At 34.2% G+C, this 12,078-nt stretch overlaps 1 protein-coding gene across 6 annotated transcripts in view; it reads left to right on the plus strand.

Moving 5' to 3' along the window:
* Positions 1–11,909, plus strand: part of LOC120471623 (calpain-1 catalytic subunit) — a 26,105-nt gene extending 14,196 nt beyond the window's left edge. For all 6 annotated transcript variants that reach the window (XM_089130653.1, XM_089130656.1, XM_039661510.2 and 3 more), the window contains 21 exons: positions 68–341; positions 535–604; positions 2,635–2,753; positions 2,865–2,998; positions 3,185–3,359; positions 3,503–3,574; positions 3,910–3,995; positions 4,849–4,920; positions 5,000–5,160; positions 5,237–5,397; positions 5,499–5,510; positions 6,345–6,550; positions 7,525–7,576; positions 7,896–7,964; positions 8,046–8,103; positions 8,198–8,259; positions 9,406–9,474; positions 9,566–9,644; positions 9,878–9,994; positions 11,509–11,561; positions 11,692–11,909. In XM_089130653.1, the coding sequence (XP_088986779.1) occupies positions 68–341; positions 535–604; positions 2,635–2,753; positions 2,865–2,998; positions 3,185–3,359; positions 3,503–3,574; positions 3,910–3,995; positions 4,849–4,920; positions 5,000–5,160; positions 5,237–5,397; positions 5,499–5,510; positions 6,345–6,550; positions 7,525–7,576; positions 7,896–7,964; positions 8,046–8,103; positions 8,198–8,259; positions 9,406–9,474; positions 9,566–9,644; positions 9,878–9,994; positions 11,509–11,561; positions 11,692–11,718 (2,128 nt within the window). In that variant the 3' untranslated portion in view covers positions 11,719–11,909. The remainder of the gene's footprint in view (positions 1–67; positions 342–534; positions 605–2,634; positions 2,754–2,864; positions 2,999–3,184; positions 3,360–3,502; positions 3,575–3,909; positions 3,996–4,848; positions 4,921–4,999; positions 5,161–5,236; positions 5,398–5,498; positions 5,511–6,344; positions 6,551–7,524; positions 7,577–7,895; positions 7,965–8,045; positions 8,104–8,197; positions 8,260–9,405; positions 9,475–9,565; positions 9,645–9,877; positions 9,995–11,508; positions 11,562–11,691) is intronic.
* The last annotated feature ends 169 nt before the right edge of the window (positions 11,910–12,078 follow it).

Consider the following 12,078-nt stretch of genomic DNA (forward strand, 5'->3'; position numbering starts at 1 on the left):
CAACACAGAAAAATCAAAAGTAATGTAATATATTTGTATTATTGTTGTAATTTCCTCTCTTTAATAGTAAAGAAATCCAGACAGATTTTAAAATGCCTCCTCCAGCGGTTCCACACGGCATGTGTCTAAAAGTCATGAACGACCGCAACATAAACGGTGGCATGGGCTCTGAAACAAATCCTTTGAAGTTCATGGATCAGGACTACAACTTTTTACAAGACTACTGTCTTAAGACAAGACAGAGATTCGTTGATGAGTTTTTCCCGCCGGACCCTCGTTCCATTGGCGAAGGGCTGCTGAAGCCAGAAGACATGGCCCGAGTGGAGTGGATAAGACCAACGGTATGTTATCTATACTTTAACGATTGCACACCTAATTATAAGTATAAACTTTTACAAATTGTATTGAAGGCTAAAAGATCTGGCTAAAAAATATCACGACACTACTAAAAACCACTATTAATCACATCCCTTTCACAGAATGCATCAGTTGATCACAAGTCAAATACTGAAAAATGTACTTCTTTTCTTTCAGAAATTGTATCCAGAAGCTGAATTTATTGTAGACACAGTGTCCAGGTTTGACTACGCCCAAGGGGAAGTAGGTATGTCTGAGTAGTAACCACAATATTGTTGTTTTATACACTTAAAAGTGTGGGTTGGCAGTTTTGGAGACGTTAGCTTTGAAAGCATCCCACCCTCCCTTCAGAGCTTCTCCAAAGCCATTGCCTCCTTCAGCGTTAAATTACCTCACGTCTCAAAGCACATAACACTACAATAATGTAAAGTAAACAACATACAGAGGTCTTTCTTGTACCAACCGCCTAAGTCTTGGCCTCGAGATAGTATCTCGTGGCCTCAAGATAGTAAGTCTTGGCTTCAAGATAGTAACTCGTGGCCTCAAGATAGTAAGTCTTGGCCTCAAGATAGTATCTCGTGGCCTCAAGATAGTAAGTCTTGGCCTCAAGATAGTATCTCGTGGCCTCAAGATAGTAAGTCTTGGCCTCAAGATAGTATCTCATGGCCTCAAGATAGTAAGTCTTGGCCTCAAGATAGTATCTCGTAGCCTAGAGATAGTAAGTCTTGGCGTCAAGATAGTAACTCGTGGCCTCGAGATAGTAAGTCTTGGCCTCAAGATACTAACTCGTGGCCTCAAGATAGTAAGTCTTGGCCTCAAGATAGTAAGTCTTGGCCTCAAGATAGTAACTCGTGGCCTCAAGATAGTAAGTCTTGGCCTCAAGATAGTATCTCGTGGCCTCAAGATAGTAAGTCTTGGCCTTAAGATAGTAACTCCTGGCCTCAAGATAGTAAGTCTTGGCTTCAAGATAGTAACTCGTGGCCTCAAGATAGTATCTCATGGCCTCAAGATAGTATCTGGTGGCCTCAAGATAGTAAGTCTTGGCCTCAAGATAGTAACTCGTGGCCTCAAGATAGTATCTCGTGGCCTCAAGATAGTATCTGGTGGCCTCAAGATAGTATCTCGTGGCCTCAAGATAGTAACTCGTGGCCTCAAGATAGTAACTCGTGGCCTCAAGATAGTATCTCGTGGCCTCAAGATAGTATCTCGTGGCCTCAAGATAGTATCTGGTGGCCTCAAGATAGTATCTGGTGGCCTCAAGATAGTATCTGGTGGCCTCAAGATAGTATCTCGTGGCCTCAAGATAGTAACTCCTGGCCTCAAGATAGTAAGTCTTGGCCTCAACATAGTAACTTGTGGCCTCAAGATAGTAAGTCTTGGCTTCAAGATAGTAACTCGTGGCCTCAAGATAGTATCTGGTGGCCTCAAGATAGTATCTGGTGGCCTCAAGATAGTAAGTCTTGGCCTCAAGATAGTAACTCCTGGCCTCAAGATAGTAACTCCTGGCCTCAAGATAGTAAGTCTTGGCCTCAACATAGTAACTTGTGGCCTCAAGATAGTAAGTCTTGGCTTCAAGATAGTAACTCGTGGCCTCAGGATAGTATCTCGTGGCCTCAAGATAGTATCTGGTGGCCTCAAGATAGTATCTGGTGGCCTCAAGATAGTAAGTCTTGGCCTCAAGATAGTAACTCGTGGCCTCAAGATAGTAAGTCTTGGCCTCAAGATAGTATCTCGTAGCCTCAAGATAGTAAGTCTTGGCTTCAAGATAGTATCTCGTAATGTTCATCTTCCCTATTTTCATACAACTCTTGGTCAATTCTCCTTAAAATATAGAGGACTGTTACTTTGGAATACTATTCCCAGTTATATTAAAACTAGTTTATCTTTGGCAGTATTTAAGGCAAGTATGAAAAAACATTTGTGTGACTGTTAAAATTTCTGTATGTGTGTTGCTTTTAATTGTCTGTTGTTGTTGTGAGGATTGTTGTTATTTATTATAATAGTTTGGTCTATATGAATTGAAAAATCAAAGGGAGAGGCGTTATTATAAGCCCTTGGGGGTTTCTTGCCTCTCATGCAAAATCCGTATGTATTGTTTTTTTTTTTTTATATCTGTCTGGTTTATCTTGTGCTAAATAAAATAAATAAATAAATAAATAAAAAAAGATAGTAACTCGTGGCCTCACGATAGTATCTCGTGGCCTCATGAGTTGTGGAATATGAAAGATATCATATCAAATTTACCGTTACGATAAGTGTTTTTTTTTTCTTCTTCAGGAAACTGCTGGTTTCTGGCCTCTGTTGGGGCTCTAACATTTCAAAACAAATTACTACAAAAGGTTGTCCCAGACAAACAATCATACAGCCAAAATTATACTGGTTTATTTCACTTCAGGGTAAGTTCCTCTTTTTTCATGCCATAATTTTCAATGTTTAATTCTATTTTGATCATATTATCCAGAATCGATAGTTTTTCACTCAGTTTTTCTGCTTATTTAAACTTACAGTTCTGGCGGTTTGGGAAATGGTACGATGTTGTGATTGATGACAAACTGCCAACAATCAACCGCCAGCTGATTTTTGTCAAATCAAAAACGTATAATGAGTTCTGGCCAGCCTTGCTGGAGAAAGCCTATGCAAAGTAAGTGCCTGTACATCTTTAAGTGATTTTATGAAAAATCATTTCAAGTATATGTACGCAATAGTGCTGTTGTACTGAATATAAGAACGACTGTAATTCAACCTCTGATTTGTATACTGTAATAGTCATCATATTTATGTATCTTACATTGCGGCATACAGTTTAGAGTTTGAATGACTGTTACAGGGTGTGCGGCTCCTACGCTGACATGCACTTTGGCCAGGTATCTGAAGCCCTCATGGACTTCACCGGTGGGGTTCATATGCACTACGAACTGAAAACGGCTCCAACTGATTTGTGGGAGATAATGTACCGTGCGTTCCAGTCAGAAGTCCTAATGGGTTGTGCAACTCCACCAGGGGTAAGCAAAAAGAAAAAAAGAGACTATATTTCACAGGGACATTTTAATTTCTATAATTACAAAAAAACAATCTTTCGGCACCTTTTAAGCAATGACTTCAATACCACATTATCTGTCTTCTGATAAGTTTTCTGTTTCCACAGAATCAGACTGAGGAACGATTATCGACTGGCATTGTTCTGGGCCATGCTTACACTGTGACAAAAGTTTACCAGGTAAGACTGCAGAAAATCAAGTCTCGGCACGCATCAGATTCAAAGAAGGTCTTGAGGTAAATATTTTAGGGACAAAAGATAATGGAAGAAAACCACCTTGAAACTCACCCGTGCTTTACATGTTTGTACATGATTTGGCCTTTTTGCATAAATCTTAGTGTTTGTTCGGCTCAGTGCTCAAATGTCACAAATGATTAAATAAACAGATGCGTTTACTTCAGAATTCTGGTAAGTTACAAAAAAAAAGGTGCCAGTCGTATCAGAAAGATTTGGCACATTTTTAATACTTCCAATTTGTGATATTTATATCAAAAAATCTTTTCAAACATTACCAGGTCATGAGTGGTAAATATCCAGTTCAGCTTGTGCGATTGTTCAACCCATGGGGAGGCATTGAGTGGAATGGAGACTGGAGTGACAAGTAAGAACGGATTTTATTTAACCACACAATCTGTTGTTAAATTACCTTTTTGCAACAATTTTTATTCTTTTGGGATAAACCCCTTGATATGCACATCTCATTTTCAAGAGGGTCCTAAAATACATTGCACAAAACACCTAAAAAATAAAAAAGAAAGTGGGAAAACTTACAATATCAGCAGGGGATCAAATTATTATTTACCCCACTGTATATATATAAATATGGATACAAGAAGCAAATTTAAAGTATCTATTATTAAGTCTACACTGTAAAAAATATTTTCAAGATTTGTTATCACAACATATTTTCTTTTGTCAAATCAAATTTATAATAATTTATTTAGTTGAGATAACTTATTATTTTGAGTTTCTGATGGTTAAATTAATCTCCTTCATTGTATTAACTCACTTTTTCCAGTTCAATGAACTTAAAATTTTAAGGCAACCAGGTTACTTACTTTTTTAAGTTAAACCATCAATATTTTTTTACAGTGTAATAACTGTAATAAATAAAAATACTGACAGAGTATATTATTGAGGCTATTCATATAAGAATGACCAGATTCGGATGTTAAAGCAGACTGTAGAACACTTTCACCAAATACTTGAGTAAAATATAACTATAACTATAACTATTTTATGCCGTTCTCAAACAAAAAAGTTTGAAATTGTTTGATTATTGCACTCTAAATTCATGGGTTGTTTTAACCCAACTTTGGTTCAAATATGGACAAACCAAGCCATTGGGTTTAATTTTTTAATTACGTTTTTACCCCAACGTTTGGGTTAAAACAACCCAGCATTTTTAGATTGTGCATAGTCAAAATGATCCTTGTTTGACATAATTCTTTCAGGTCACCCTTGTGGAACACAGTGAGTGATGAGGACCGCAAACAACATCTTAAGGAGGAAAACGGAGAGTTCTGGTGAGTGTGAACCATGTTTTGAAAAAACATGAATTACATTTAGTCTAGGATTTACATATGAAGCATTTTGTTTTTGCAGGATGTCATTTAATGATTTCCTTAAAACATTTGACAACATGGATATCTGCTGTTCCTGTCCTGATTTTCTGGAAGATAAGTCTGCGTGTCACTGGATTTCCAAGTTCCACCATGGCAGCTGGGTTCCTGGGAGTACAGCTGGAGGCTGCATGAATCACTCAGGTCCTTTAATTAATTATAACTATAAAGCTTCTAGTCATCATGTTCTGCTTCTGACACCCATGTCCTGTAAATGTAGACACCTTCTTTACCAACCCTCAGTTTTGGCTGAAGATCGATGAGATGGATAAGGCCTGTGAGCAGGGCCAGAGCAATGTCCTGGTGTCCCTCATCCAGAAACCTGACAAGAGAAACAGACGCCTCGCTTCACACCATGGCATCGGCTTCTCTGTGTTTGCGGTCAGTATTCACACACAAATAAATAAACATATAAACAAACAATAATGCAAATGCCTTTGTGCTTAGAGTGTAACATTTACTTTTGTTCTGAACTTTTACAGGTTCCGCCCGAGGCAAGTCAAATTTGTTTTTAATCAGTTTTTAATACAAGTTGTCGTACCTTTCTACGGAGGCATATTGCATTCACTTGAAGAAAAAAAAAATCTACTCTGTTTTTCTGAATTAATGAGTTAATTTTTCATGAGAAAAAAATATTTTGCTCTGTTTTTCTGAATTAATGAGTTAATTTTTCATGAGAAAAAAATATTTTGCTCTGTTTTTCTGAATTAATGAGTTAATTTTTCATGAGAAAAAAATATTTTGCTCTGTTTTTCTGAATTAATGAGTTAATTTTTCATGGATTTTTTTTTTTTTGCTCTGTTTTTCTGAATTAACGAGTTAATTTTTCATGGAATTTTTTTTTTGCTCTGTTTTTCTGAATTAACGAGTTAATTCAGTAAAAACAGAGCAAAAACTTTTTTTTCTCATGAAAAATTAAACTCATTAATTCAGAAAAACAGAGAAAAAAATATTTTCTCATGAAAAATTAGCTCATTAATTCAGAAAAACAGAGAAAAACTTTTTTTCTCATGAAAAATTAGCTCATTAATTCAGAAAAACAGAGCAAAAAAAAAATTCTCATGAAAAATTAACTCATTAATTCAGAAAAACAGAGCAAAAAAAAATTTCTCATGAAAAATTAACTCATTAATTCAGAAAAACAGAGAAAAAAAATTTTTTCTCATGAAAAATTAACTCATTAATTCAGAAAAACAGAGCAATTTTTTTTTTCTCATGAAAAATTAACTCATTAATTCAGAAAAACAGAGAAGATTTTTTTTTTCTTCAAGTGAATGCAATACGCCTCTGTACCTTTCTGACACGTCTTTTGTTTAATCATCCTTTAGATGAGATCTGAGGGAAAGTTTGGATCGAGCTTTTTCTATAGCAGAAAGCCTGTGGCAACGAGCGGGGCTTTTCAGGATGCAAGACAAGTGATGAAACTATTCAGACTGGAGCCAGGACAGTATCTCATCGTACCGTCCACTTACAGCCCTAACAAGAACGCAGAATTCATCCTGTCCATCCTGTGCAAAAATGAGATACACATTCAGTGAGTCACTAAAAGATTGATTATAACTAGGGCTGTCAAACGATTAATCGCGATTAATCGCATCCAAAATAAAAGTTTGTGTTCACATAATATACAGTATGTGTGTGTTCTGTGTATAATTATTTTGTATATATATAAATACACACACATGCATGTATATTTAAGAAATATTTGCATGTATATTTATATATAATTGATATTATATATAAATTAGTGCTGTCAAATGATTAATCGTTTGTGTTTACATAATATATGTGGGTGCACTGTGTGTAATTATTTTATATATAAAAATACACACACATGCATCTATATTTAAGAAAAAAATATTATTTATATATAAAATATTTATATTTATATATAATTTAAATTATATATAAATCTATATACATGAAAATATTTCTTAAATATATACATGCATGTGTGTGTAATGTGTATTTATATATATAAAATAATTATACACAGTGCACCCACATATATTAACACAAACTTTTATTTTGGATGCAATTAATCGCGATTAATCGTTTGACAGCCCTAATATAAATATTTATTTAATTTTTTTCTTAATTATATACATGCATGTGTGTGTATTTTTATATATATAAAATAATTATACACAGTGCTCCCACATATACTATGTAAACACAAACTTTTATTTTGGATGCGATTAATCGCGATTAATCGTTTGACAGCCCTAATATAAATATTTATAAAAAAAATTTTCTTAAATGTATACATGCATGTGTGTGTATTTATATATATATATATATATATATAAAATAATTATACACAGTACACACACATATATTATGTAAACACAAACTTTTATTTTGGATGCGATTAATTGTTTGACAGCCCTAATTATAAGTTTACAATATTCAACATTTGAGTAGAGAAACTGACTTTATAGACTGAAATGTTGACTATCACGTGCTTTATTACAGGGTTAATTTGTTTAAATATGTTTTTTAATCCAGAAAGGACACAGAAAGGACAGAGAAGGATTTTCTTGTGGATCTTGTAGACGAGGTAATAATACACAGACTTATTTTGTACAAATTTGAGTATAGTCTTGAGTTTATCAATATGTGCAGTCATTCAATTAGGTACTGAAATGTTGGTTTTCTTTCAACTAAAGCATATCTTTGTCTTCTTTTTGTTAATAGAAATTAATAACACTTTTTAAACACTTTTCTCTGCACATTGAATATATCATTTTAAGAGTTGAGAATCTGATGTAATCTGAAAATTGTCTGAAAATTGAGATTTATTTTCTGTTGTAGAATTGGGAACTCGAATTGTGATTTTGCCGATGCTTCAGTTTCTCAGTCTCTTTTCTCATATTTAGGTTGCATACGACGATGAAGTGGATGAAGAATTGAAAAATAAAACTTTGTTTCGACAATATTCCGATCAAGTAAATATGTACGGTAATATACGTATTATCTAAAAATAAAAAAAGTAGCTGCTAACTCTTGTATGTCTTCTTTGGAAACAGTACAAAGTTGTTGATGCTGAGAAACTTCATCAGATTCTTCATGAAAACCTACTGAAAGGTGAGTGTTTTAAAAATCCTGTACGTTAAATATTTCTAGTTTATGCATCTTAAATTGCCTCATAAATCACACAAATGTGACCTGTACGTTTTAGGAAATAAAAATACTGAAGGATTTGGCCTGGATTCCTGCAGAAGTATAATTGCCATGTCAGATGTATCCTTAACTCACTTCTCAACCAAACGGTTGAGCACATTTTGAGTCACTATATTTTATTGAGAGTACATAACTTAACTCAGACTTCATCTCTATCTGGCATCTGGTTGAGGTATATTATGCCCAAAAAAATCCACTAGATTTCACAATGTCAATCACATGGATGTCAGAAACAAATAAATCACCCCAGCCATGTGAATTGTTTTTGGTGAAATTTTGCAAGCTAAGCATATATTTTTTTTACATATTACACTGTAAGAGTCTTAGCTTTACAAAATGATGTTACTTGGTGCTATGAAAAAACTTTAATAGCTCAACCAAACAGTTGATTTGTCACCCCCCTTTTTGAGAATGGACATTACAATGCACTATTAAAACTTAGTTGTAATTCAAGTATGCTTTGGAATAAAGACCTAAGTTTAGAAAACTCTCAGCAGATTATTGCTGAAGTAAAAGCACTTCAAAAAATAAAAGTATGAAAAAGTTATGGAAGTTTTAAATTTACTTTATATCAAATATTCTGTACTAAATATTTTTTATTTTATATAAAATATATATTTTACAAAATATTTTTTCCTATAAAATTACTATAAAATCAAAGCCATACATCTAACCAAGTTGTGTTCCAAATTTGAAGTTGATAGCACAAAAATTGAAGTTCTCATGAGATTTTGTTTTGGCGTAATACCAAAAATCACATCAATTCCATTGAATTTAATTGTATGCATTTAAATTAATATTAATATGCATATTTATTAATATATATTATATTGTCCTAATATCACTTCTGTTACAAAATATGAAACCTTGAGACTTTTCTGACAATGTGTTTTGTCAAGACTAAAATAGGTTTTGATCATAAATTATGAAAAAGTATGGGAAAGTATGTGTAAGGGACATCTCAACCATTTGGTAGAGGACGATATTTTAAAAATTATGGGATGTGTTGAGAAAAAAAATACATTGAGTGTGGTTACTAGCGACGTACGAAGATAAGAAATGCAGACAAAAACATTTTTCTTGATGTGGACTTTCATTAAAAACTCAATGATGTGTGATTTATCCACATGGTTCAGATTGTGTTTCCAGTCATATTGTGAAGAAACATGTTTTGGCTCTAGAAATATTTCCTGACAATAAAAATAGTTCTCTGTCACCGGAAGACTTCGTGGATCAGAATTTCTTCGTCTGTGGAGCCGCATTATGATGTACAAGGTGAGTGATTTGGAATTTAGCTGAGATTGTTAATCTATTAAGACAAGAAACATGGCACTTACAATTTTTTTCATTATTTTTTTTTTTACAGAAAATCTTCTACAGCATGGATACTTCCAAAGATGGCGTTCTGTCTTTGAACGAACTGCAAAATGCATTAGAGAAAACAGGTTGAAGCTTATACAGTTTATACTTTTCTGCAGTAAAACATTGTAGACAATAATTTCCGTGGTTGAAAAGTATTCAATGTTTGCAACTATTTTTACAAACACTACTGGTGGTACGGTGTATCTCTATAGCTGCCCAGTGACCCCTAAAATTGAAAACAGAGATTTTATAATATAATATTTTCATTCACACATTGTATAGATCCTGTATTTATGTAATGGTTCTTGTGCCCTAGGCTTGCATCTAAATGAAGACATCCTGAGTCTCATGGTTGTGCGGTATGGTGGTGCCTCAGAACAGATCACTCTGGAGGGTTTCATTTGCCTTGTCATGCGTTTGAACTGCATGGCTAGTGAGTAACACAATTAGATGTTCTCTCTGGTTTCCTTATACAGAAAGCTGGAGCCTTTCCCAGTGCAAACACTCTCACTGCAACATCTATGGGCCATTTGAAACTTTTCAACTTAAAGGCACAATATGTAAGATTTTTCCGCCACAAGAGGGCGCAGTTTCCATCATAACACAGGCGTAGGTTGATGACGCAGTGATGATCTAATCATGTTTATGGATGAGTGCAAGCATTCATGTTTTCTAACATTACAGTGAGCAGGTCTCGATTGCTAAAGAGACCGATATCACACGCGAGTCCCGCGGATTTAAAGGAATAAGGACTTTTAATTGTACCGAACTACCTGCAAGTGCTGGATTACTCGCACAGGTCCATTTATTAGATGAATTATTAGATGAATTAAACTTCACCGCTTCATATGGTCTAACGTTACACTATCACACTAAACGGCATTTAAACGTGTTTAAAGTTATAACGTTATACTAACTTGCGTGTTAGCTTGTTTGCTATAGAAAATCATCATTAGAATAACATACTGACCATATTGTAACATTTCATCATGTTGAGCTAACATTGATTTGTTTCATGTACATTTGCTCACCTGTTTAATAAAGCCGACTCGTGAAGCTCTGTCGAGTCCAAGTTAGTCGCGGACGCTAGCTCTCGGCATCTCAAAAACGCCACGCTGATGTTGATCCTTGTTTTAGTTCTCCTTGTTTGTCCCTTGTTTGAACGTGGTCTTGAAAGACGCAAGAATTGCGCGCCGCTAAACGTAACGCACTACGCAGTTGTCCACGTCTGTCGCTATGGTTACGTCATGGCTATGGCAGTATGAACGGAAATGGAGGATAGCGCGATATTGACAGGTTTTTTTTAAATTTTGAATTTTTGAATTGAAAAAAATCTTTGGAGACTTTTGTGATATTGGAAGTACACAATTTAACATCCATTACATTTACTTTCAAAATTATTATTTATTCTCTGTCATGTACTCTTCTGATTGATTAATTGCCAGCTGATAGCCTGTATCCATAGTCACAGTTAATATTATTAGGAATTTTAAGAAATTTTAATATATTTAGTTATGTGTATGCATGTTTTTTTTATTATTATTATTTATATTGTATGAGTGATAGATATCTGTTGGAAATCTGTTGTCTTAGCTACTGGATGCCTTAAATTTCCCTCGGGATAAATAAAGTATCAAACAAAACAAACAAACAACTGCAGGAAATATATCACAAGTGATTTTTGGATATTTTATTACAAAATTCTTACATATTGTACCTTTAACCAAGGTCAACACAGAAATCATCTGAGCCACCGTGATGTTCAGGACTGTAAAATAAAATGTAAAAAATATATTTTTTAAGGTAAGCTACCAAGAGTTGTGTGTGTCACACAAAATTTGGTTTGACCCTTTCATGCTCCTGAAGTTTGAGTGAAGTTTGAGGAAAATACACTGTTTATTATTATTATTATTATTACATTTTAACAGTCTTTATTTTGTTCATCAGGAATATTCCAGAGACTCTGTGAAAGTGGGAAGATTTCTCTTAATGAGAGTGAGGTAATTCTGATTTTATTTTCCATATCTCCAACCACACACTGTACAAATGTTTAAAAACATTCTGCTTGATTTTATTTGTTATTTTTATCTTTAAAAATTTATAAATTTACAACCTATTTCTGTGTTTTAGTGGATTGGACTCACCATGTACTCATGAGGGAACGTCTGTTTGCCAACAAACGCAAGAACAGATCAGCAGTTTAGGCATTTTTTTATATCAAACTTATAAACAACTTGTATTGCTCATTCTTCATCCTTTTATCCCTCTAAGAATTAACCCTTATGCTGCATTAGGGACATTTTTGGTCTTTTGCAGTTTAATTTCTTTGACCATTTTGGCTGTTTTAATGCAAATGGTATGAAATTTGGCACACACTGTGTAGATCAAATAGTAACACTCAGCACCATAAAGACCAAAAATGGCCCATTGAAACCCATTAAAACGTTGTTTAACTCTGAGGCCGTCAGTAATACATGAAACATGATTTTTGCACAAACATCCTTTCATTTTGAAGCA

The sequence above is a fragment of the Pimephales promelas genome, chromosome 4 (genome assembly GCF_988280905.1).
Source record: "Pimephales promelas chromosome 4, fPimPro1.hap1.1, whole genome shotgun sequence".
NCBI classification, from domain to species: domain Eukaryota; kingdom Metazoa; phylum Chordata; class Actinopteri; order Cypriniformes; family Leuciscidae; genus Pimephales; species Pimephales promelas.